The sequence below is a fragment of the Electrophorus electricus genome, chromosome 15, assembly GCF_041902795.1.
Source record: "Electrophorus electricus isolate QZ-2024a chromosome 15, ASM4190279v1, whole genome shotgun sequence".
NCBI lineage: Eukaryota > Metazoa > Chordata > Actinopteri > Gymnotiformes > Gymnotidae > Electrophorus > Electrophorus electricus.
The window spans coordinates 20,307,355-20,334,781 of NC_137511.1; the positions used below are offsets into that span (position 1 = coordinate 20,307,355).

At 41.3% G+C, this 27,427-nt stretch overlaps 2 protein-coding genes across 2 annotated transcripts; both read left to right on the forward strand.

Moving 5' to 3' along the window:
* Positions 1-1,194: 1,194 nt before the first annotated feature.
* Positions 1,195-15,670, forward strand: LOC145651330 (uncharacterized). The gene is made up of 12 exons (XM_081697799.1): positions 1,195-1,221; positions 1,512-1,604; positions 2,379-2,462; positions 3,038-3,076; positions 3,199-3,237; positions 3,578-3,616; positions 7,964-8,056; positions 8,556-8,654; positions 12,117-12,135; positions 12,242-12,299; positions 13,030-13,098; positions 15,119-15,670. The coding sequence occupies exons 5-11, from the start codon at positions 3,231-3,233 to the stop codon at positions 13,093-13,095; spliced, it is 381 nt and encodes a 126-aa protein (XP_081553925.1). The 5' UTR covers positions 1,195-1,221; positions 1,512-1,604; positions 2,379-2,462; positions 3,038-3,076; positions 3,199-3,230; the 3' UTR covers positions 13,096-13,098; positions 15,119-15,670.
* An 8,601-nt stretch (positions 15,671-24,271) lies between these two features.
* LOC145651359 (uncharacterized) lies at positions 24,272-26,896 on the forward strand. Its single transcript, XM_081698035.1, has 4 exons — positions 24,272-24,479; positions 24,571-24,626; positions 24,714-25,525; positions 26,489-26,896. The coding sequence occupies exons 1-4, from the start codon at positions 24,460-24,462 to the stop codon at positions 26,894-26,896; spliced, it is 1,296 nt and encodes a 431-aa protein (XP_081554161.1). The 5' UTR covers positions 24,272-24,459.
* Positions 26,897-27,427: the final 531 nt, after the last annotated feature.

Below are 27,427 nucleotides of genomic sequence, written 5' to 3' on the forward strand. Positions count from 1 at the left end.
CAATTAAAACATTTAAAACATTTAATAATAATAAATAATTCAATTTATTGAAAAGTAATTTAATTAAATGAAATAATAATTTAATATAATGAAAAATGTTTGCACACACACAGAAGACGATCCAATCAGACAGGTAAGGTAAGTGTGGTCGTGTCAGTCCGGCATCGAAACAGTGTAGCATCTGGGATGTGTCCAAGGGTCAGGCAGGAGATGAGATCTAGAAAGCAGGCAGGAGTCGATAACCGGGAAGACACACAGGATAAGGAAACGCTTGGTACACCACATAAGTAAAGCAATACTTCGTGACGTGTACACGGGGAGGAGAAGCTTATAAAGGGGGTGGTAATGAGGGGAATGGGAATCAGGTGTGTGCTAGAATCCAGGTGAGTCAGAATGGAGGTGAGTGCCAGTGGGTGTGGCTATGCAAGGCTGAGGGTTGTTCCTGGGGTTCGTAACAATGATCATTTAATTTTTTTTTTTGTGTGTATTTATTTATATTAAAGCCACCAAAATCCCTCCATACAAAGTTAGGACATGCTGTTCATATAGGGTCAGGACAAATACCTTATGAATCAAGAAAAAGGACACTAGCTTTATAATAGTATTGCATAAAGCAACCTGGCTTTTTGACAATAGTAAAAACAATAAATAACAAAAGCATGATTCTCTTATTTTTCTTATTTTCAGCCAATATTGTCCTGGGATTTATTTTGTTGCTGCCTCTATGCTGGTTACGTTTTCAGCAGGGGGTTCCATGTGAGTACATCTATTAATAGTTTGTGTATTCTGAATAGTATAATCAATTTGCCAAGTGTAAATGCAAGTTTATTCTCAAGGATCTTTTAGATGATTCATACATATCAGGCAATATGTGGGAAATGTAAATGTAGACAGAAAGTACATGGAGACACACCAACAAAATGACAACAGACACAAAGCCATGTGGTGGATCTCAGCATGTGGGTGAAGGGGTAGACCAGGGGAGCATGTCAGTTAGAGGGCCAAATCCAGATGTTCTATGCCAACAAATATAAATGTTTGCTTCTTTTTTCTTTTTTTCTTCTACCATGGCAGCTTGTAAAACTATAAATTAAATCATGAAAATTGTCATTATAAATTAACAATAAATTAAAATGTGACAGGCTACAAGAGGTGATCATGACAGGCTACAAGAGTTGATCACTTGAGGCAGCACCTATGATGCTTCACAGAAAAGAAGAGGTGATCCACTACCGTAGGATCTGCCATTAAGAATGTTGGTGCTATCAAACCTTTTCCCCTCTTGTTGTGGACATAATGGAATATTTTTTTCCTTATTTCAGGCAACGAAGGCAAATCCTTAATGCCATTTTAATTTAATCTCAATTTTACCAGGGACTTCACGTTTGCTTGGCGATCAGTTTCAGATTTATAGGCCATTCTCCATTCAAAAGCCTGGTCTTCTATGACTGGACATGAACAAAACTTTGCAATTTGTGCCAAAACCTTCTATAGCATTTTGTCTTTTGCAGTTTTGCTCTGGATATCAGTTCTGTGTATCTTGGAGTTCCTAAGTACAGTAATATCAGTCTATCTTCATAATGAATTATTGGAAGGTGATAAAGGTAGATATAAATCCTGTTTCATTTCTTTTGAATGTTGGAGAATGTGATGCTTTTGTACTGGATGATCCTAACATCTCACTTTCCTACACCAGCAGCCACATGTTGACTCTTTAATCAGGGTATTAAAGATAAGTCCACATGGATGATCAAAGAGTTCTTAACCCTAAATAAAAAATAAAAAATAAAAAAACAAAACAAAACAAAACAAAAAAAAACATTTGTAGGAATATTGATGAGTGAGCATGATTCATTTATATATTCGGTGTATAACATATTAGGTATTTATAAAATTATAGAGATGTTTGACAATTCATATTTATTAAAAATTTCTAACATTCTTCATAGAAGAAACAGGTAAAGTAATAATTTACAATAATTTGAGAATTTAGCCTGATAACGTTCCCTCTCACATTGTTTCTGGTCATTCAGGACAACAGCACTGCTATCTGCTTCTGAGACATATGCAAATGCTCATTACATATAAATGCTTATGAAAATTTTCATTACATATAAATGCATATGAAAATGCTACATGCATTACTTTGGTTATAACCAATAAACATTTTTAAAATGCACATAGCATGTGACTGTATGACATTTTAGTATATCTTAAGTTCATAAGGATCATCCAGTACAAATTTAGTAATGACTTTTTCAAATATTTTTTCCAAGCAATATTTTCCTTTTATTTTTTTTGTAGTTACATATTTCAGATCATTCTATTTTAATGATTAAATATATTTAATCTTAATCGAATATTTTTCCTCTTTACAGAACGTGTGGCATTGACCTGTGCTACTAAGTATCTCCACATTTTGTCTTTGACTGCATGCTTTAAATATCTTGATCATTTACGTGGTACAGTATTAGTTATTTTGATCATGTTCACATATTTTTCAGTAATTATGCAGCTATATTTACACATGAATGCCTGAAATTCTGAGTTAATCTGTACATTCAAGTGGTAGATTTGTTTTGTAATTGTCACGGTGCCATCCCCCTGCAGGTACATGCTAGCATGCAGTGGTGGTTGAGCATGGGACATTTGTTTATGTTTTGGTTTCACTTCTTCTTGTCTTTGTTTTAAACATGTCTTACTCAGGTGGTGTGTGTTCTGCCTCATCGTGCACACCACCTAGGGGTTGTTATGTCATTATAAAAGGAAAGAAAGACACTGAGTTAATTAGTTCATAACTTTCAACTCTTTTATTTGGCTCATGGCCTGTGTATTTGAATCTGTCATTCATAGACACATTAGTATTTTCCCCTAGATGATTTATGGGCTAATATTCATTTTCCATATTTTAACTTTACCTCTGATGCTTATGTTTCCCAGGATATTCATTTGTTGTGAAATTGCACATTTTATTCACTCCCATGAGCTCCACTATTAATTTAACTCTTTTTCCTTCACACATCTCGCTTTAACACAGAATCGAATTCTATCAACACCAGGACTTGGCTAGTATGGGGTAAGTATAAATGCCCTCTGTTGAGGGCATAAAAGCCCCCTACCTCTGGAGTTGGATATGTACCCCAGTACATCTTTTTGTGGAATGGTACATTTCATTCGCATTTAATTTCTCATTCATAGGATCTAATTCTAATTATGATGAGACACAGCGAATGCAAGGTAAACACAAACTCCCTCTGTTTTGAAGGTTAAATAAATTACCAGCAGAAATAGAATTAAAAAAAAATTCAGAATAAAAATTTCAGAATAAAACACTGTTCTACATTGATTAATAACTGCATTATTTTAACTCTTTGTACATTAATCTACAGTGAACCTCTTTGGAATGTTATATTGTGTCTGGAAATGTTCCTAATTAGCTTTTATTTAAAATATAGAACAAAGCGAGTGCCAAGGCATGTGAGAAATCAATGGGTTAAAGTTTATTTTCACATGTCCTGCTTTTTTGCATGCATAATTAAATCTAATGCACAATGCTTTATGCTTCACTCCAACACAGGATCTAATTCTAATGACACTGAGACAGAACAATCACCAGGTAAGTACTACTGCAAATATTTCAAAGGGAAATAAATGTGTGTGTGTGTGTGTGTGTGTATTCCTTTACAAAATCTTAAATACCCAAGAAGATGGTGCTAAAAGTATATATTTACTTGCTTAAACAAAATGTGGCACCATGTAAAATTCTTCCAAGTTTATTCTTTCAACTTTGACAACTTAAAAATGTATTTATTTTTAAAAATCTTTTCTCTTGTTTTTTCTCCTGATTTTAAGTTCTGTTCTCGTTCTGTTCGTGGACAAGATGCGGGTCTTCATTGTGTTTTAGTGTGTTTGATGTTTTCATGTTTTTTAAAAATCAAAAGTGCACTGTGTTACAGGCACTAAAGTCTGGATACAACACCTACTTGTAGTTTCCACTGAAAAGAAACAATATAAAAATGTCTTACTTTTTAGTAGGATTTATTTATACATTATATATTGTTCAGTTCCAGATTACACATTCTCTGCTTGCTCTCCAATTCACCATTAACTTGCTCTTTAACTACCTTTATCTGTTTTTACTTCATTAAAAACTTTATTTCATTAGAAGCTTATCCTAGTCTGTGTTCCCGGGACTGCTAATATTGATATTTTGGAGAGCATATACATATTTCCCAACTCCAAGCTGTATAAACTTTTGGATTTAAACATATCAGATGATGTGTATTTGTGTAATGAGGGAGGATGTGACATAAGGAGATCAGCACCCTATATCAAGGTGTACAAAATTATTAGGCAGATTCTTTTCCTTGGGCCAAAGGGGTCAATAGAGGGATGCAGCACTCTTAAAATTGCTAAGATATCGGGGTATAATCACAGAACCATCAAACGTTTGTTGCAAATAATCAACAGAGTCACAAAAAATGTGTTGAGGAAAAAAAGACACAAATTAACTGCCAAAGATTTGTGAAGAATCAAACATGAAGCATCCAGGAACCCATTATCCTCCAGTGCTGTCATATTCCTAAACTGTGACCTACAAGGTGTGGACATGGCCAAGGTAAGGAAGGCTGAAACCTGACCACCACTGAAAAAGACACATAAGGTAAAACATCAAGACTTGGCCAACAAATATCTGAATACAGATTTTTCAAAGGCTTTATGGACTGATGAGATGAGAATGACTCTTGACGGGCCAGATGGATGGGCCCATGGCTGGATCAGTAACGGGCACAGAGCTCCACATCGAGTCAGAGACAGAGAAAGGTGGAGGTGGGGGTACTGCTATGGCCTGATATTATTAAAGCTAGTTGGACCTTTTTGGGTTGAGGATGGACTCAAAATCAACTCCCAAACCTATTGCCAAACCTATTAGAAGACACTTTCTTCAAGCAGTGGTACAGGGAAAAGTCTGCACCTTTCAAGAAGACCACGATTTTTATGCAGGACAATGCTCCATCGCGTGCATCGAAGTACTCCACTGCATGGCTAGCCAGTAATGGCCTTAAAGATGAAAGAATAATGACATGGCCCTTACCTTACCTAAACCCTATTGAGAATTTGTGGGCTCTTCTTAAATGGGAGATTTACAGTGAAGGAAAATAGTACAGCTCTCTGAACAGTTGCTGGGAGGCTATGGTTGCCGCTGCACAAAAAGTTGATCGTCAACAGATTGACCGAATCAATGGGAGGCTTATGAAAAGAAAAGAAAGGTGGCTATATGGGTCACTGATTTTTTTTTAATGTCAGAAATGTTTATTTGTAAATTTTGAGTTGTTTGTTTATTATTCTCACTTTAATAGATGAAAATCGACAAGTGAGATGGGAAAATGTCAGTTTTTCATTTAGTTGCATAATAATTCTGCACAATAATAGTTGCGCAATATTTATGCACACATAGATATTCTTCTAAGAAAGCCAAAACCTCACGTAAATATTCAGATTTGAGGTTTATTAACATTGTGTGTCATAATTTGTGTGTCAGTCTGTGTGACCAATAAAAAATCATGAAATCATTAACTATTAACCCTTCAAGTCAGAAACATTTCCTTCCTCGCTGATTTGAGATCTAGTTAGCTAGCTAAAATGTTGTGCAAAAAGATAACTGCTGCAGAAGTTTAGAGCCTTAGGGGTTTGATTACTTTGTTGAAGAAGAATATGAAAATTACAGAGATCAATGGCTAAATTAATGTTATTTTACAATGTTATAATACAATAGTCATGACTTTTGTTTGACACAATTTACAGTCCTTTAGTAAATATTTACTTAGTTTTTTTGTGTGAAAGTAAACTGGTGATGAATGCATATGTTTTTCGCCATATTAAATACGGTTCTGTGCAGTTGAGACTTTTTTGTTTTTTGCAATTTTTTGGTTATAGTTCTTTTAAGGACATTTTTTTCTTGCACACATGAAGCTTGACATATTGATACTCCATGAAGCTTTATATATATATATATATATATATATATATATATATATATATATATATATATATATATTGTTCAGTCACATTTTAGGCCCTCTAAGATTTTGCGAAATTAGAGTGACAGACACTTTTACTCAGTAAACGATTGTACAAATGGTGATTTTAGACATTTATTACACATTGCTATATGTTGTGGGCAATGCTGTCTTCCAGGATTCCATGCCAGAATTCCTTGACTCACTCTTTTGCTGGTGGTTCTATGAGGACTTCTTCTGACCTTTGAGCTCCTGGTAGTATTTCTTAGCATCCTCACCAAAGAACTTGTTTTATCAGAACTGCTCTCTTCTCATTGTGGACCTCCTCAGTCGCTGAGTCGTGGCCTGAAGCTTCACTTTTATTTCTTGGTAGAGATGAGCGAAATCTAAAAAATGCAATGCAAATGCTCTGCATTTTTGCTCAGTGAAATATGAGCTTGGCCTGGGCGTGTACTTGTTTGCTTTTGACTCGTTTCTTCAGTTCACTAAGGATGGTCTTTCAGATGCTTATTGATTTTGTTCCGGTTCTTTCTCTTCCAAGTTGATTAATCTCTGGGTTCATGTCATGATTTTTAGTCTCTGGCATTAACGGTAGCTGTTGCTTACATCAGCTTTTTGACTTGGTGAAGTGAGGTTAACTTTGTCATTCTTGGATATCAAAGAGGGCCTGATATATATATTTCTCTATGCACCCCTGTTTTCTTTTTTCCTCAGTTTGGAGAGAGCACTCTCAACCATTTCACTGTGAGTTATAATGTGTATGACTATGTATGTGACAAATAAACCAAACTTGAATATGAACTTGAACTTGAACTTGATTCACAGCTGCTATTTGCTCACAAATTGCCTTTGTAAGGCATGGTTTGTTAAGCTAATGGTTTGTTATGGCTAATGAGACGGTATCATGCAGCTTGCTGATTGTTCTTGGTCTGATTTCGGGTCTTGAGTCACCTTCCGAGGGGACTGCGATGGTAATTACAGATGCTGTTTCTGACATTCTCTAGCATAACTATGGTTTCAGGTGTGGGACACTGTCATTGGACATCAGCAGCTGGAGCTTCTTTTTATTGATCCATCTCCTTGTGGTAAACAAACTTGTTCTCAGCAGCATAGTAGTACTCCTACATAGCCCACTTTAGTCTTGTTGATTTACTAGCCATATGGTGGACTTTGCCTGTGTAGATGATGCCATAAAATATAGATCATCTTGAGATTGAGGCTTGATTAGGTAACTACATGAGGACCAGGACAATCAATAGCTGATTTTTCTACTACAGCTTGTTCAGCAGTCACTGGAGTACGTGACCCTTGTTTACCTATGCAATGTGGCATGGGTTTATTCTTGTTTGTGTATTCATTGTTGGATGCAGTTTAACGTCATGCCCAAGATATTTATTATTATTGTTGTTGCTGTTATTGTTATGTTATATTGTTATTTTTATATGTTATTGTTATATTGTTCTTATATGATTGTTTTACCTGTAAAGGAACACTTATTGCCATGTAATTTCATGGGTGCCTACAACCTTTGCAGAGTAATGTTATATCGTGTATGATAATCATTTATACACACACACACACACACACACACACACACACGCACCTTATAGTGTGACCTTATAAATGACCTTATAGTGTGTCCATTATAGTGTTTTCATTATAGTGGTTCAAAGTGCATTAAATCAAATCTTATTTATTTGTTTCTACAAGGTTTCAGAAATATGCTGCTCTGTCTGTAACAATAGCCTGATGGTCAGATCAGGACTGATCAGGAGACATCAGGAAACATCCAACTTCAGCAGTTTCACTATTGAGCTCCAAAATAAACCTCATGTGTGTGTTTAACCCATTGATTGTGTGATTAACTGAACTATTTTAGCAAGTCAGTGTTTTCTTCAGAAAATTAGATCTTAATAATTTTTTTCTTTTGCATGATATTACAGGGCAATTATATACAATTGTACGCATGCTTGGGGTAGTCGGGCTCATTTGTGTGAACTCCATCTCATTAATAGCAGAACTGATCCTGAAAACACGTGAGTGAGCTCTGCATTTTAAATTGTTTCCTTTACTAATTAGTATAATTGTGTGTATGTATAAATGGCACTTTTATGTAACCTATGAAAATTAAACAAAATGTTGCTTTACTCTTTGAATAACAGTTCATAAATGTTTAGTGTTGATTTGTAATCTTATACATGTATTATATTTTAGTATTATTTTTCTTCTTCTTCTTCTTCTTCTTCTTCTTCTTCATTATTATTATTATTATTATTATTATTATTATTATTATTGTTATGCAGACATATACTTTCTTATATTATAGCAAATTGCAGCTTCACATTAATAGATCAGAATACCTTTGGTATGTTTCAGTCTGTTCATGTATCAGTCTGTTCATAGCAGCATTTCCATGAAGATATGATCATATTTTTACATAATTGTGTTTTATCGGTTGAAGAGTGCATGTTCTACAATCACAAAATCTTCTTTAAAGAAAGTCCTAGTGATCGCCGTTTCTCTTTCAATCATTAGGAAATGGTGAACGCACACTGACGGATCTGAGAGTGATTCTTCTGCCATCTGAATGTGTCTTTGCCATATGCTGTCTTGCTTTAGCAATATCTGCATTCTGTAAGTATATTATATAAACATGACCCAATCTGAGTGCTGACATACACAATGAGCTATAGCATCAGCTGAGAAACTAAGCTGCTTTGGACTGAAGTAAAGAAAGGGTTCAACCAAAATCACAATACTGATTATGAACATTTTTGTTACTTTTTCTTGCATATTAAATAGTCAATCATTCACAGGTAAAGAAAATGTATTAACACTAAGATGCATTAAATTAAATCCATGGCCATATCTTAAGCTTCTTACGTCCAGGGAACCTGATTACATGATGGCATTCTAATGTACACATAGATTGACATAGATTGACATAGATTGACTACTTTTTTGGCCATCCTTTTTGTTAAAAATTCACTGGTTATAGCCAAAGTATAGTGCAAATAAGATTTCATTAAAAAATACGTAGATATATGTTGTGATTTAAAATCCTGACTGCCTCTACTGAAGTCAGTGGTGTAATCCACGGAGCTAGCCAGCCAGAGGTTTGATGCCTTGACCAGGGCATCTGCAGTGTGGTCCCTTACGCAAGTTCCTTATTGCTGTCCGCCTACCTCAATAACAATGAGAGATGAGCATAAGAGAGTCATACTGGCTCGGATGCCACCCAGGTCGACAAGGTCTGTGTCAGATGTTGGGGGAACAGGGCAATCTGATAAAAAGTGGGTTACTGGAATCAATACAAGGCACTCATGAACAAGAGTGGAGAACAGAGGACTGTTGGAATGCTACTCTACAAGTGAGCTGAGTGCGACAGGGAATATGCAGAGAATGTGTAACTTTGGATGCTTCAAAACATCTAGACTAACACCGAAACAACTACTAACTCAGTGTTCTAACATCTAAAAGCAGCAACTGCTGTCACAACTAGAAATTGACAAGGTACAACACAAATGCTATGGCAAGGTGGAGCCAGGTTAGAGGAGAAATGATATCATCATCATCTACACACACCAGTTTTGGGAACCAAGAGCCAATGAACCTATGCACTAAGCTCAACACCTCCTGCTGACCTGAACTGCTTACCTGAGATCAAGGCTAACCTTGACATCGGTCATAGCAGACTACCAAGACCAAGAAGGCTCCTAAAAGGCTGTTGGAAGATGTGAATGCAGCACTACAGACAACCACTACTGTGACCATCACTGAGACCAACCAACTGATATATGCTACAGTATCAGTGATACTTAGAGGCCAAGATAAAGGCAACACAGAAAGTCAGCCAGATATCATAAATGCAGAAAGGTGTGATAAATGTAACTGAGAAGTGCAACAATCTGTCCATACCTGAGGCCTTGGAGATTAACAGATTAACGGATCATGAAGAGATACAAAGAGAAGTAGAAGCCATGAGAATAAACAGGATATTCTCCGATGGGCCATCCAAAGTGCCCTCTTGGTGGCAGTGTAACAGCATGAGAACAGACCCCCCAAAGCTGGAGACTAAACAATACTGGAATGGCATAAAGGAGAAGGAGGTATCACACAACATTGTCCAGAGGTTATCGAACCCGAGAGCTGACCACAGCAACCTCCCTGAACAGGATCCAGTAAGCATCACACTAGCAGACATCCAGGCAGGGTCTCAAGTATGAAGAACTGGACAGGTCCAAGACATGGTCCATGCCTACTGGCTGAAGAAGCTGACTGCTCTTCATATACACCTGGCAACACAAATAAATCAGATGCTAATGGATATAACCCACCCTGAATGGCCAGACAGTCCTGATCCTGAAGGACCCCCAGAAAAGGGCAGTTCCCTTTAGGCCTAATCACCACTCACTACTTCCACCACTCCCTGATGTCCCCTCCCATAGCCCACCACACCTCCACCCAAGCCAACTGCTTCTCTGTTGCCCTTAATGGCTATTATAAGTAAATATAAAAATAGAAATCAATTTTGATTTTGATTTGATTGAGTTCCATCCAATAACCTGCCTCAACAAGATGAAAGCTCCTGTCTGGAATCATTGTGGCTTAGATGAGTAGACACATGGCTTAATACATGAGCAGGGCCCAAAAAGGCACTGGCAAGAACACCAGAGGAGCTAAGCCTCAGCTACTGCTGGATAAAACAGTCACTCGAGACTGTAAGACCAACTTGTGCGTCACCTGGATTCACTATATGAAAGCCTATGATTCAGTCAATCCTGGAATGCTTGAGGCTGTATAACATCAACAGGACTCTAAGAGCTTTTATTAGAACTCAGTTGAGTTGTGTAAGATGTCCCTAGGGGCCAACTTCAGGCCAATAGAATGAGTCACCATTGAGTACAGGATTTACCAAGGAGATGCCCTGTCCTGATACTCTTCACAATACACAAAGGGTTTCACACCAAATCCAGCACTGATACTGTGCATATATGGAATTCTATAACCAAGTGGCAGGCATAGTATACAGAAACATCTGTGCTGAGTACAGATTGGATGTACCAAGGTCTAAGTGGGATACACCCACAGAAGCAGTGGAGAATGACCATGCCAAGATCCTGTAGGATATCTAGATAGAGACTGACAAAATGGTAATGACCAACTGGACATAGTAGTGAGGGACAAACAGTAGAAGAGGGCCATACTGATAGATGTAACAAGCCCAAGTGATAGCAACATCAGGAACATCATGAAAAGATGCCAAGAGATGCCAAGGGATGAAACAAGAGCTAGAGATGTTGAAAGTTGGAAGTTGAAAGTGACATTGGTTCCTGTGATTATCAGAGCAATAAGGGGCTGTGACCCCCAAAGTGGAAGAATGGCTCCAGCAGATCCCATGAACAATATTCAAGAGCTCCAGAAGAGTGCTGTCCTTGGAACAGCTAAAATACTACACAGGATCCTCAAGCTCACAGACCTTTGGTAGAGGACCCACACTTGAAGCAAAAAGACCACCCAGGGGAGGGCAAGTGGGGAATTTGTTTTATATATGTTTCATAAGAATTCATTTATACTTGTAACACCTGCCAGGACCTGTTTCCCAGAAAGACAGAACAAGAAGCTATATTAACAAGAATCAAAGTAATTAAGAACAGGTGTGATTAGAATTCTGGGGACTGGTGGGTTCCTATTTACTTTGATTCTGATTGCCTCTTGTTCTATCTTCCATTTATGAAATCTTATTTTTACTATTACTTTTATCATTCATTTCCTGATTATGAACTGATGCTTTATTATTATGTTTTCTGCCTTTTTTCCTGTCGTATTTTGGATTGCTCTATTTAACTTGTTTCCCTGCCTTACTCTGTCTGTTGGTAATGTCTTTGGATTCTGCTGCAATTTGCCCACAAATTCGACTCCCCGTCTTGCCTGCTACACAATCTAAAAAAACTACTGTAAACCTAATCATAGTTCAAATTATACCGAACTGTGGAATAGGCCTTCATGTGCATATGCTGATCAATTTACTGTTATGTGTACCCAGAATGTCTAAATGCCACTTAATCTAAATTTGTTACTCTTTGTGTCACACAGGGAGGAAGGAAAAAGAAAGGTAAGTTTACATTGTTGAAACATTGTTGAAGATTATATCAAGATTTGTTTGTTATTAATGTAAATATTTGCCTTTATTTACTACTTCTTTATGGTGTCACTATTAGATTAAAAAAACACATAAACTACTGGCGTCATTTGTGCAGACGTACACAGACATCAAGGGTAAGTACGTCACTATAGAATATTAAAGGAGCAGTAAACCCAATTTTATATATACTATTGATGCAAAATTAGAATGCATATAGACCCCCAAACTGATAGGGCATACTTGCAGAAGGCACAGAATGTGATTGGCTGGATTGAGCAGGACTGCTAGAAAACCCCATTTGAAACTCAATTTTATTTGGGATATATATATATATATATTGTGTGTGTGTGTGTGTGTGTGTGTGTGTGGTCTACCAGATGCCTTCAAGGTTGAGTGCACTGTTGAGTGCACCCTAGTAGACCATTGTAGTAGCATCACACATCGCACAGAAAGAAGCACCACCTACCTACATAAAGTCTCGATTATTAACCAGAACAGTAAACCCAGAACATGTGCCATGTGAACATTATCAGTGAAATTAAAGATAAATGATAATGCATACCAGCAGCACTTAGAATCCCTCTTCTAACATATGGGTACTAAAACAACGTTATTTATACTTCCTCATGCACCACTAGAGGGTTTGCAGTCACTGCTCTACATAGTTAAATTTCATGAAATTCAAATAGGTAGTTGTTTTCTTTATGATATATATATATATTTTTTTTACTGTCATATATATTCAAAAGGATGTAATTTTATTTCTGCCAGAAAATGCTACTCAGTTTCCTTTTATTACATGTAACTTCAAATGGCAATAATACAAATAATACCATCGAAATTTCATGTTTCCCTTAAACACAGGACCCACCAGTAGAAAACCATGAATTGGAGAATCCTGCTGTTCCTGCTTCTCAGCAGAGGTCTTAGGAGGTGAGATGTAGTCCACATTAACCCTAATCATAACTCCTAACCCCAAGAAAGCATATGTATAAAGCTGACAAAATATTCGTGCATCTAAATGAATCAGCATATACAGGTAAATATAAATACATGTGTAAGGCAGGTATACATGAATCAGCGTATTCATATAAATACTGTATCAATAAATGTGTAAAGCAGGTATAAATGAATCAGCGTATACATGTGAATATAAATAAATGTGTAATGCTGGTACAAATTGTAAGGGTTGGTGCCAGGCTGAGGCCCCCTCCGGCCACCAGAGGGAGGCCTCAAGTCACGCACACCACTAATCAGGCTTAACACCCAACAGCTGGGCTAGACCTTATATAAGCCCAGTGACCCAAATATTCAGTGCTGGGTCTTTGCCAAAGTTCTGAGCCCTTGTGCTACACCTCACTTCTTGTCTTTGAAGTTGTTTTTGCTTTTACACGTCCCCTTCCCTCTCCAGTTTTCCCCCTTGTGCTTCACCTTACTTCTGTGCTGCGAGGGTGTCCGTGTTTTTACACGTCTCCTCCAATTTCGAGTCTGTCTCTCTTCTGAGGCTTCCCTTAGTTCCTCCCTGTTTTCTGGTTTTGTTTGGGAAGTTTTAGTTTGGTTTTCCTCAGTTCATCAGGGTTGCCATTTCTTCCCGTGGCATCCTTTGTTCTCCCTTTTTCCACGCTCGCTGTGGTGTTTAGTTTTTTCCTTTTGTTTTACCTGATCCAAGATCTAACTGTTCACCCAGTAGGCAGTTGGTGTCATCACCCAGCTGACCTGGGTTCAAGCCCACACAAATAAATCAGCATATATAAATATTGAATGAATATGAATAAAACATGTTTTAAAAAATGAATATGAATATTGTGGTCCTGTAGCTGGTACCTGATACATCACCAAGGTCATGGGTTTCATTCCCAGTGAGCACACATGCAATCTTAATGACAGAAGAGGAAGGTGTGAAGTCATTGGGACACAGCTACCCGCCATTGACAGTCTGTGATATCTGACTGTAAAGTGTCCTTGAGTTTGAGAAAGGAACTGAATAAATGTAACTTAATAATAATAATAATCAGCACTGTGTATAGCATCACTTGGGACCCCTCCCACCCAAGCGACACTCTGTATAACCTCCTACAGATACAGGAGTATCAGTTCCAGAACACTTGGCTCAGGAACAGTTTCTTCCCATCATTGAACTCTCTTGAGCTCCTCACTACACCTATAGACTCCATTTTGAATAATTATACTTCAGATAATATCAGATCTCACAGCACAGCAATGTTCTGTCCTTATACTGAACATATCCACCATGGCAGAGTACAACAATCAGTGTTGAGAGTTTAATTTAACGAACTATGGTCGGTTAAATCAGTATTTTCTCACCCTTGTGTACCTTCAGGCCAATCACACTTCATCCTACTTTTGTCATTTTCACATCAAAAGCCCCCTTTCAGCTACATCCCAGAGGAGAACGACTTCCTCTTGCGAGGCTCTCGCCTCGTCAGGATTCATCCTCCTATCAACTCGGAGATTTAGTCTGTCCCTTTTCACTTCTGGCTTGTTACTGAGGGGTCTGGAACTGAATTTCTGTAATGCTGTTTTGTGACAATGTCTATTGTAAAAGTATTAGACAAATAACTACTGAAATGAATTAAACTGAATTTGCTTAATCCAAGTTTGCATCATGAATGTACAAGGTGTTCAGTGTTTGTGAACCATCTGTGATCTGTGTGGGGGTCCTAGAATATTCCACAAACTTGAGTTGAATTACTGTTGTTGACAAAGGAATATTAGCCAAATTAACACAATGGAAAACAGAATAAGAATATCTGAACCAAGTGAAATGTATTCAATGTAGAACAGTTTTTTGTTGTTGTTGTTTTTTTTTTTTGTTTTTTTTTCAATGATGCAAACTGTGGAAGGGTTTGTATTTGTACACTCTATGGTTTCTTCATTAGCATCAATGTATTATACACATCCACACTCATACAGTCCATCTTGTGTTTTACAGGTCATGCCCACTATAGCTGAAGCTGACAGCAGTGTAGCCTGCTGTGTTTCTCCTGCTCCTCTGTATAACCACACAGAAATCTCCTGGCTCACAGACAACTATCTAGCGCGTTTGCGTCTATAACTGTATATGTGTTATATTTGTTATGGTATAAGCATTAATAATGTCATTGTACTTCATTTCATGTTCCTGTTTGTTGAGAAATTGAATTTTTTTTCAGTATGTTAAAACTGCCCACACTAACTAGTCAGGTCATATGCTTTTGACCAGTATGGGAGAAAATGGCAAAAGTTTCTAATGCAAATGTTGCAGTGCAGTCTGTTGCTCCTCTCAAACTGGGACCACAAATGCAGAAAAAAAAACAACTTGTGTTATTTTCCTTTAAGGAGAGCTCAGAAGTTGATTTAAGCCAGGTAACTACAATCCAATTTGATATTTCAGATATAATGTGAAATTGTGTAACTAGCAAAAATTATTATTAATAAAACAGATTAAAGTGCTGAGACTCCAGTGCATTTACAAGATGCACTGGTTGTTCCTACAAATTGGCAAGTGAGTGATTGTTATTATTTGCTAATCAGAGCCACTTATGGCTCTTGCATTTGTTCTGACTACTGGTTACAGCAACACTATGGCACAAGGGAAAATATGTCAGTCCGAGTATCTCCTAGACTGCAGCATGCTCAGTGGATCTCGGGCATCTGTCAAAATTGGGCTTGTTTGCCAGCTGCCTTCAGATGCCACCTGGTTCTGTGATCAGGGGGCAGCAAAGACAGTGGGGTGTGCTTTTGTGCAGATGGTAGATCCAACACTCCTCAACACCAGCACCTGCTGATCTGAACCAGATTTCACAAAATGTCCCCAGCCGGCCCCCACCATACCCGAGTCAGGTGGGCGTCTCACTTTACAGAAAGCAGTTGAAGCCATTCATCAAAAGTTAAGGGGGCACAGGGTGGACAAAAGACATTTCAGCACCTTCAACCTTCTCTTTGGGTTCCTCTTCCCTACCCCGTCTATGAATTCCTGTATTGGGTTTCGGGTAATGGCATCAGACAGTTATGACATGAGGAGACATTTTTGGTCTCCACATAAACCTGGCTCTCTGCACCCACCAGCCAACTTACATTGGTGCATTTTTGTCTGAAACAGATCAGCCCCTTTCAAACTAATACTAAGACGGCTGGGAATTTGGGTTTTGAAAAGTTATTAAGATGAACTTCATTTCATACAAGCGAAAGCTTGAGATGAACTCTCTAGGGCAAGCTGACTAGCAGTGGCTATTACTTACCAACACTGCAAAGAGGTGCCATAGAACCTATGAGTTTAACTATGGCTTGAGTGTCTTGACTAAACACATGTTAATATTATAGTGGAGCCTGGTCAGTTTGTCCTTTCTGTGTGTGAGAGACCTACACTTCAGAGACCTACAATTCACATCATCAGGTCTGATTACAGCCAGCGCTGATGTAGGTGCTTTGCATAAGGCACGTTAACTTTATTACATTAGAATGCTACTCAAGTTCATGCTTAATTAGAGCATAACATGAGAACAAGAACAACCACAGGCAGGTCAAAGGTCAGCAAGTGCATGTTATTTAATGCTTATTATTTGTTGTTAAATGAGAGCAAAGCTGTTTTAAGACACATTGCTTAGATTTAGTAAGGGATCCCCTCTGGCTGTTAAAAATTTTGCAAATGAATCTACAGTCCACACATGGTTGGTGTAGAGTACAACATACAGATTGATATTCCCAACAGGACTGAGCTCCATAATGCAGGACGAGACCTTCAGACTCCATAGCCTCAGAAGCCCTTTTGGTTGTAACTGATGAAAATGTGCTGCTTAATTCTAATCTCTATACTGAAGAAATCTGAACGCATGTTGCTAGTAATGTCTGGAGGAAGTTGGGACTCAATAATGGCCTGATCTTAATTTATTTACAGTTGTTACAGTTCCAGCAGGAACGAGGCAAGAGGCAGAACGCAAATGCAGGAAGCGGTTTATTAATAAGGGCAAAATACAAAGAGGCAAAGGGGTAACACTGAGAGTAACATAATACATGACCGGAGTAAATAGAAAAGAAATGGCGACGACAGTACTAGGAGCATAATATAAACATGACTGAGAAGAACGTGACTTGACAAAATAGAAGCCAAAACCTAAAGCTTAAATAATCAGAACAATCGAGGCTTAATCAGACGAAGATGAACATAGCAGGGACAACCAAAACACCGACTGGAACTGAGGAACAGACGAGGGGCGGAGAAAACAAAACCAAGGAATGAAACAAGGAAGTAAAGGAAAACAAAGACACGACATGGAAATATTAATTTATAAACATTATCTGCTGTTCTATTCTGTCTATTCTGATGATAGATAATGAGATTCTTTATTTTGATGATAGTTAATGAGAAGTTTTTTTCCATGTCACGATACGGCCCCTCCTCCCAGACGTCTCCGTGTGTGTGTATGTGTGTTCGTTTGTAGGACCACGCCCCCCCCCCATGTCTCACAACTAGTTCTCGTTCTTCATCGTTGTCATGCGTGTATTTAAGGTCTCGTTTAAACGTTACTTGTAGTCAATGTTTAACCCATGATAGCCTGTAAGCTACGTCATCTTGTGCATTGGAATAAACGTCTAATTGTGTTTTACACAACTCGTCCACGCATCGTGCTCTGCCTCCTCGCGTTACACTCCAAGCTTATCTAGTTCAATGGTATCTTGAACACTGACCTACTGTACTGGCTAGTATACATTTTATGAGTAAATGACAAAGCACGTTTGTAAGTTGCTTAGCATAAGAGCGTCTGCCAAATGCCATAAATGTAATTGTAATCTGAAAACCTCCAATTTATTTTTCTGCTTTAACACTGTTTGTAGACAGTTTTGTTTGAGGGCGCAAAATTGTTCAGTGTACTGTGACACAAATCTTCTAATAAATGTTTTATTTCACATGATATGGGGTATTTACTTAACCCATCAATCAAGCTGAAACCAGTCACATAACCATTCCTAGACTTAATAGAAAACTGTCCACATGACCCTCGCAGCTGGATTCTTCTTTGTGGAGAAGAATGGAGGGGTGTTTACGACCATGCATTGATTACAGAGTATTAAATGAGGTAACCATGAAGTATTCTTTTCCCCTGCCCTTGATCTCCCTTGCACATGAAAAGCTGCAAGGAGCTATGTGGAAGGCTTGTTTTGTCACAGCACACAGAGTATCTGGTACTGCCGTAAGACCTGGCCAATAGTCCTGTATTCCAGGTGTTCATGGATGAGATGTTTCATGATATGATAGACAGATTCCTTATTGTGTATATCGACAATATGTAGATTTACCACATCTACAACACGTGGCTACTGTTCTAGCCCAACACAACCTTTATGCCAAGGCTAAATGTAAGTTCCGTTGGACATCCCTAACCTTCTTAAGCTGTGCTATTTCTGTGGGGAATATCTCAATGGATCCTGAAAAGCTTACTGCTGTTGTAGACTGGCAAGTACCTGTAAGCATTAAGGAGTTACAAAGGTTCCTGCAGTTTGCTAATTTTTATAGAAAATTTATCAGGAATTTTGGCACAATAGCTTCACCCTTAACCAATCTTCTCAAGGGGCAGGCTAACAGGAGACTAAGATGAAATACATAGGCTGAGGAGGCTTTCGGGAGATTAAACCAGATCAACCAGTTCTGTCTTTTCCTTTTTGTCACCCCCAGGGAGACAATATGTACCCACAGTCCTGAGAGGTGACCCTGTGAGATGGGCACATACTTCATTGTGTAGTGGACATCTGGGGGTTACACGTACTACCAGTTATTGCTGAGGAAGTATTGGTGGGAGTCCCTGGTTGATGACATATGGGATTATGTGATGTCCTGTACAGTATACACTCAAACTTGCACACGTGCTCTCCACAGCAGCGAGCTCCATCTTTTGCCTATTCCCAAACATCCCTGCTCACCCCTGGTGATTTTCGTTCACTTCCCTTATTGATCTGCTGATCGATAATCATTTTTATTCATTTTTGGTGGACTCCGGTTCCACCTATTCATCCTTTAGCTCGCACTGTTACACTGGTCCGGTTTCTGGTTCGTCCGTTAGTTCTGTGGGAATTTTGGGGGTCCCTGTGAACTGTCCTAAAATGCACTCTTTGTCCGTTAGAAGTCCAGATGACCCCTCAATTCTTTTGATGCATCGGTTTGTAGTTATTCCTGGTTCTCCATTGAACCTGTTGGGTCATGATTTAATGTTTAAAATGAATCTCTCTCTCTCTCTTTTGAACAGGGCAAAATGACGATCCATTCCAGACCAAATATCTCTATGTTTACAGACGTGATGGGCCAGCCTAGCAACACATGTTGAGTTTCCTGGGTCTGGTTAATGGGTGCTGGATTGTTCCTTTCATGATAAAGTCCACAGGCAGGGCTGTGGAAAAGACTGTCCTGATACGTTGGTCTGGACTGAAACCATGCATCATTTAGGACTCTGAAATCGGCCTTGTGCTCTGCTTCAGCGCTTGGCCTGCTGAATTATAATCTGCCCTTCCACCTTTACGTTTCTGAAAACGGCTCCATAGCCGTGGGCATCCTGGGTCAAGAGCATGGTGGCAGTTATGGCCCTGTGGCCTACCTTTCCAAAACTTTTGATTCGGTCGTTCAAGCATGCCGGCCTGCTTACGCGCCAGGGCTGCCTCGGCCCTGCTAGTCACTGACGCTGAGAAATTGGCACTGTCTCATACCATGGTTCTTCACACTTCACATCAAGTTATTATTATTCTCAATAACATTCAAACACAGCACATGATGGCACAGCACCGTTCAGGCTTTGAGGCCATCCTCTGCGCCACTCAGAACCATTAAATCACACACAACCCTGAGTTCATCTGCTAGTCTGTTACAATCGCTTTTGACATCGCTAAATCATTCTGCTGACTCTGTGCCCCACGAATGGAGGCTATCCTTGAGTCATTGAGCATGCACTCTGATCTCGCTAGCACGCCTATCACATTTTTGTAGATGCCTCATGTTTTACACCGTCTGACTCTGAATTTCCCTGCGGATATTCTGTCTGCCCTTACAGGTCTGCTCACCAGCTGAACTGATGGCATTGACCAGGGCCTGTCATCTATCCTGGGATCAGGTTGTCACGATGTATACTGATTCCTGTCATGCGTTTGGGGTTGCTCATAATTTCGGTAAGATTTGGCACTCCAGGGGGTGCTGCACCTCGGATGGTAAGCCTATTTCTAATTCAGGATTAGTGTCTGCACTTTTGTCTGCATGTACACTACCAGCTCGGCTGACTGTCGAAAAGGTCAGGGGTCAGGACACGATCTCTGGATTTGACACAGACACTGGCAATGCCTTGGCAGATGAGGTTGCACTTTGGGCAGCTGTTAATGCCCCCTCATGCCCATACACTGTATCGTCGACATGTGAAGCTGTCTCCATGTTTTCTCATTGCTCGGTGTCTACTGATATCGATTTGCATTTCTTAAAGACTCAGGGTACATGACTGGACTGCTCTCATTGGGCTGATCAAAGATGTAGTCATGATAAAAATGGTCTAATCTGTGACCCGGAGGGGTGTATCGCCCTTCCTATATCTGTTTTGCCATTTCTTGTGCGTCCTTTTCACAGGATTTCACATATTGGACAAAGGGGGGGGGGGGGGTGACGGCTAACATTCAAAAGCAGTTTTGTATACCTGAAACATGTAAAACTATAAAACTCTTCCTAGATAGCTGTTTAACCTATGCTAGAAGCAACCAGGGTAAGGCTCCTGAATATCCCTTTCAGTGACTACAGATAGACTTTACTCACATGCCACCTTGTGGTCAGTTGAAGTATCGGCTAGTGATTGTATACAGGTTTTCCAAGTGGACTGAGGCGTTTCCTTGTTCTAAGGAAGACGCTGCACTGTGGTTAAAATCCTAGCCAAGAAGATAATAAAGAGGTATGGTGTGCCTCAGGTAATAGATTCAGATCAGGGACTTTGTTTCATTTCTAAGGTAACTCAGAAACTATGCACCTACCTAACTCTTGACTGGAAGTTTCACATCCCTCAGTCATCTGGCATTGTTGAGAGAATTAATCATACATTGAAAGAAATGTTAACAAAGGCTATGATGGAAACAGGAAAGAAATGGATAGATCTACTGCCAGCAATGTTATGTCAGATCAGAATGACGCCCAGTGCCACCACCAAATTGGCACCATTTGAGTTAATTTTTGCTGGATAATTTACCCCATGGGTCAGAGGTAACCCAGGTGTTTCTCATTCAGGTGACACGGACGTGATCCTGGCAGACTACACCTAAATGTTGATTGAGAAATTGAACAGTGTGCGTGGTAATGTCTCTTGTGCTCTCCCTCTTCCCACAGACAAGCCTACTACAGGTGACACTGTTTTAGTCAAATCATTGAACCCTCAGAAAGTTGGTGAAGCTGCGTACGGAGCCCCAACAACCGTGATCGCAGTGACTCGAACTGCTGTGCTAACATCGGGATCGGTACAGTGGATACACGCCAACCTGCCGAAGAAATTACCAGTAGCTGACACGTCCGCCAAGCCAAATGCACCTTAACACATTCACATATGATACAAAATTTGTTATGCTGGGGGACTGCCCCTCGGCTGCACCACACAGAGGAAGTACTCCTTGGCCCTGTTGATATTATAAATTGGTATTTTAAATTGATAGCTATCCTATCTGCCTATTAACATCCTTTGCAGACTCTTTGGTCCTTTCTCTCCTTGTTTTCCTGATAATTGTATGCAAAACCTTACTGTATGAATAATGGGCCCCATCTGTGTGATAATATTGGCATTACTTTCAGTCTCGATGGGTACAAAAGGGGGCTGGAGTGCTTTTAGACTCGTCAACGGCAATGTAATGGTAATTTAGCCTGTGTGGTCTCCCTGGTAGCGGCAGGAGAGGTAGAGCCAGAGAAGGATTGTCTGGTATGTCAGGCGTTCCATACACCCTGGGTACCGGTCTCGGTCGATCATGTTACCGCAGGGCAGGGCTAATAAATGGTTTGTAATTCCTGGCCCCCCCTAATAGGTATGATGGGAACATACTGGCCAACCCATGGACTAACCCTGGAGCAAACTTGGTTTGGAGTTTGTTCCTGGGAGGAGGAACTACTGCAGCACTTAACAAAATTAATGACTTGGCATGGCAGGTGCTTACTTTAGTCAATAGGACTGAAAACGCCCTGGCATTGTTCAATGATGAAGTAGATAAAATCCAAACAGCTGTCTTGCAAAACCGCTTGGCCCTAGATCTCCTCTTGGCAAAGGAGGGAGGCGGCTGCTAGGTCATTAACGAAACGTGTTGCTTTGACATCTTTAGTTACTATAAGAACATTACTGACACGAAGGCCGCTACTGCTGAGCCTCCACCTGCTGATGATTCTTGGTTCAGTTGGCTGACAGACCTTATTGGACCTCAGGAATCTTGGTTTATAAACACATGTTCTCCCGTGATCTTGTTTTATAAACTCGTGTTCTCCTGTAATCACACCACTGTGATTAATCATGCAAATGTTGCCTTGGTGCCTGTGTATGAGCAAAGTCTATATACTGATTTATGATTCCTCTTGGAATCAAAGGGGGAGTGTTAGACACTGGAGCCTTTCTGTCTTCAGGCACCCAACACAAGGTCTCTGCTCATCAGCCATGACGGCTTGACGGTCTCCCGAGATCATCCGCTCCCTCCTCTTGTCTCCTTTACCCCTCCTTTTCTCTCTAAGCACAGGAGTAGCTAATGGCTGGTACAGGGACAGCTCCTGCTTGTTCATGCAGTGAACATCTAATCTGTATTAGCCTTGCTTCTTTGCTTTCTACATAGACTCTTAGAACATGTCTGACTTCCCCCCCGCCCCATCATCCTGTAGATTAGATAGTACATATAGGACACATGTATACTTTGTGCTTTCCTCAATAAAGTGGAACTCTCTTGATTCACACTGGTGTCAGTGTCTCTCGACTTCCCCGGATTGATGCGGCTACAGAGGACGGAGGGTAACCTGAGGAGATCGAACCTGAAGTACTGGTCACTTTAAGTACAGTTATCGTTCAAATTAAAAATTGAGTTCATGGAACGTTTGAATCACAAAATGAGACTTTGAATAAAAATAGGTAAAGGAGCAAGTTGAGAAGTGGATGTCAAGAGCTGTTGCAAAGTACCAGTCATGTGATCTGCCTTTTGAAATGTAATTCAGAAGAGAAATACACAGGTCTTCATCACAGAGCTGGGCGAGTTAAGAAGTTCTAAAAAAGAAAAAAAAAATTAATTCCCCCCCCAAGTTTAAAATTGTTTATTTCAGTGAATTACTAAATGAGATCAAGAGCATGTAAACTGGTCCTTTCGCTCAGCAAAAGTGTAGGATAGTTGCTACTGCAACATACACTGTGAAGCTAACCTACTATGCAGCAAGTTTCCTTGAGCTAAACTAAAGCCAAATTTCAGAATGGCAGTCAAATCTGGAATGAGAATGTTCTTAAAACTGCATGCAGAAGATTTATTAATGATGTGATTCAAATTATGAAGAGTTATACATCGTTTCAACATTTTTGATTACTTTCATTTGCTAATGTACCATTTCCACACAGTCAAGCAATCTTAAATATTTTTCACCAGTGCATTTCATATGACTACAGGATTGAGGATTCACTCTTGGTTTACCCACAAATTAGAATTCTGAATGGTTTTTAATAGTTGGGGTTTTTTTGTTTGTTTTTGTTTTTTTTTTACAGAGGCAGTGAATCCATAAAAGTGGCTTTGTCCAGAATTTCTTGAGAAACCTAGATAGATATAAAAATGTTACTATAATTTACAATTATATACAACTATAATCAAGATGTGCAAAAAGACAGGCAATAGCACCAAACTCTTCAAACAAACAAATATAGAACTGTAGAAAATTTGGATGATAAGCTTAGTAAAGGACATTTGGCAAAATAAAATACTCACCAGCCATAAACAAAGAGAAGTGAAATTGGCACACAGTTACCCATACAACAAACAAACAAATTAATTGCACATTAACTCTTCTACAATCAGTCTCTGGTACTAAAACAATGTTACAGTTATACTTTACTATCACCAACTATTTTTTTTTTTTTTTTCAGCGTCGGTCATGCCTCAGTTCCTGTAACTGCTTATATAACAGCTGAAAAGAGTTTGACCAGGTGATCCTTATCAGGTTAACTTTAATGAGAGGCTTAAGAGGAACACAAGCAGGAAGGGAAGCATCTGTTTGCCTGTGAGTCTCAGAGAGAGACAAAGGTGCTGTTACACCCTGGGTTTGGGGTCATCCTGTCTAGAGGCATGATGTGGTGGAGCAGGAGGTAAACATATGGTGTGGATCATTTGTGCTGGTATTTTGTCTGACACTGACAGGGAGTTATCTTCATGAACAAATGCTCTTTTGTCTTGTAGGTTTTGGTTACTTCTCACTGCACTATTATTAGTAAAAGATGCAGAGGGATATAGAGGTATGAGACTGGAGAAAGATATTGGTTCTCTTGTGCTTGCTCAAATGTTCTGAATGTAACCTTGCTTTTTCTCCTTTGTCCTGCAAGTGTGGAATGAAAATCCTTTAGGTCAGCCTGGAAATGCTACTGATATGGGAGACTTGCCTTCTAGTGTTGCATCCATGGAAAGTAGCTCCCCGTTTTTGCAGCAAGGCCTAGAATCTAGTGAGAATGAAGCTGCCAAGTCAAGGTGGGCTTCCAGCAGTGGAAAGGGTTTTTCAGAAGACCTGACTGAAATTGGGACAGCAGGATATTACCAGTCGGTTCTCCAAAGTGGTCAGAAGCTTCCTGAAACTGTAACCCAAACCCAGTTGCAGGGTCCCTCTTCCCATGAACACACTGGTGGCAATGTTGCATTAAATACTCCTCTGTCCAGTCGCCTTTTTCCACAAGGACGTTTGTACCATGGGTCTTCTGATGGTGTAGACACCGATTCCAGTGCTCAAGGATTTCGAAGTCCATACACTTCTGACAGGCAGCAGATTGCTAGGGGGGCTCAACAAAGTAGCAGCAGGCACCTGTATGGGACCACTCCTTTTCAGCTGTCAAAGAAAGGGCAAACATCCAGCCTCCAGAGTGCAGTGTGGTCTCAGGAATCCCAGCTGTGGGGTTCTGGTGTAACGTCCACAAGCCCTCAACCTGGCCAGCATGAAGCATGTAAAAGCCGTAGCCGTTATGGACATCTAGATTCCCAAGAGGGCCAGGCAGGCCACCCCGGCAGCCCCTACCAGCCCTCGGGCCAGGCAGGCCACCCCGGCAGCCCCTACCAGCCCTCGGGCCAGGCAGGCCACCCCGGCAGCCCCTACCAGCCCTCGGGCCAGGCAGGCCACCCCGGCAGCCCCTACCAGCCCTCGGGCCAGGCAGGCCACCCCGGCAGCCCCTACCAGCCCTCGGGCCAGGCAGGCCACCCCGGCAGCCCCTACCAGCCCTCGGGCCAGGCAGGCCACCCCGGCAGCCCCTACCAGCCCTCGGGCCAGGCAGGCCACCCCGGCAGCCCCTACCAGCCCTCGGGCCAGGCAGGCCACCCCGGCAGCCCCTACCAGCCCTCGGGCCAGGCAGGCCACCCCGGCAGCCCCTACCAGCCCTCGGGCCAGGCAGGCCACCCCGGCAGCCCCTACCAGCCCTCGGGCCAGGCAGGCCACCCCGGCAGCCCCTACCAGCCCTCGGGCCAGGCAGGCCACCCCGGCAGCCCCTACCAGCCCTCGGGCCAGGCAGGCCACCCCGGCAGCCCCTACCAGCCCTCGGGCCAGGCAGGCCACCCCGGCAGCCCCTACCAGCCCTCGGGCCAGGCAGGCCACCCCGGCAGCCCCTACCAGCCCTCGGGCCAGGCAGGCCACCCCGGCAGCCCCTACCAGCCCTCGGGCCAGGCAGGCCACCCCGGCAGCCCCTACCAGCCCTCGGGCCAGGCAGGCCACCCCGGCAGCCCCTACCAGCCCTCGGGCCAGGCAGGCCACCCCGGCAGCCCCTACCAGCCCTCGGGCCAGGCAGGCCACCCCGGCAGCCCCTACCAGCCCTCGGGCCAGGCAGGCCACCCCGGCAGCCCCTACCAGCCCTCGGGCCAGGCAGGCCACCCCGGCAGCCCCTACCAGCCCTCGGGCCAGGCAGGCCACCCCGGCAGCCCCTACCAGCCCTCGGGCCAGGCAGGCCACCCCGGCAGCCCCTACCAGCCCTCAGATCAGAATACATTATCCCGCTTGTGGCCTCCTGGTTTGGTTTCCACAATCCATGAATCTGATGGGATGGTTCCATGTAAGACCAGAAGCGGTTCTGGAAATCTATATTCCCATGATTTGTCCACTGCCCCTTCATTGTGCCCCATCCAGGTGTCTGGACAGGCTGGCCACTCCTCAAGGCCTGTCCAAGCTTTGGGACAGGCTGCCCGTTCCCAAATGTGGGCTTCTGGTGTGACCTCTACCAATCGTGAGTCTGAAGGGAATGATGCACGTTCAAGCCACCGGTTTCCTGGATATCTGGATTCTCATGTTGTACCCAACTTCCAAGCATCAGGACAAGCTGCCCGTTTGTTGAGCACCGTCCAGGGGTCAGGACAGGCTGCCCGTTTCTCGAGTAAGGTTCAGCCGTTCGGACTGGCTGCCCGTTCCCAAATGTGGGCTTCTGGTGTGACCTCTACTAGTCGTCGGGCAGAAGGGGGTGGTGCACATGAAAGGCAACGGTTTCCTGGACCTCTGAATTCCCATGATGTCTCAAAAGGCCAGTTCTCCAGCCACTAACAGCTTTCAGTACAGGCTGCCCAATCCTAGATGCAGAAGGTCAATCTCCTCACAAATCCAATGTTTTATACTTGGGTTTTACAGGTTGATCAAACCTCATCCAGCATATGGATTGACAAAGGGCTCTTAAGCATGTACTCCAGTGGGTGGGACAAGGATTCCTTATTGGAGGCAAATGTAAAACCACTAGCGTCTGTTCCAATTTGAGGCTGTTTGATGCAGTCTAAATGGGATACTGAGTGTAATGGTCTTTCTCAAAATGGTTCTGGTTTTGTTACTTGAATAAAGTATTTGTAATATTGCCTGCTTCATTTGTATGGGTTACTTGCAGTCTGAAGGAGCACAAGGGTCAGCATTAATTCAATCTAGCTTTGCAAGGTGATGAAAGCAGTGGTTCTTCGGGTGTGGCAACAAGCCATGCCACAACTTCTCTGCTGAGATCCATGATTCTTTATTTGATGGGCATTTTTCTAGCACAGTTTTCACAAGCTCTTTTATGGTCCAGCAATGGTGTTCTTGGCTTCATTTTCA

What these genes read in the sequence shown, in the direction of transcription:
- LOC145651330 (XM_081697799.1), top strand. An exon ending in TGAGACAGAACAATCACCAG is followed by an intron (nt 3,617 to 7,963) that starts GTAAGTACTACT and finishes ATGATATTACAG; the next exon opens with GGCAATTATATACAATTGTA. An exon ending in GACGTACACAGACATCAAGG is followed by an intron (nt 12,300 to 13,029) that starts GTAAGTACGTCA and finishes CCTTAAACACAG; the next exon opens with GACCCACCAGTAGAAAACCA.
- LOC145651359 (XM_081698035.1), top strand. Translation starts at nt 24,460, where the DNA reads ATGATGTGGTGGAGCAGGAG. An exon ending in AGATGCAGAGGGATATAGAG is followed by an intron (nt 24,627 to 24,713) that starts GTATGAGACTGG and finishes TTGTCCTGCAAG; the next exon opens with TGTGGAATGAAAATCCTTTA. An exon ending in CCTACCAGCCCTCGGGCCAG is followed by an intron (nt 25,526 to 26,488) that starts GCAGGCCACCCC and finishes TGCCCCATCCAG; the next exon opens with GTGTCTGGACAGGCTGGCCA.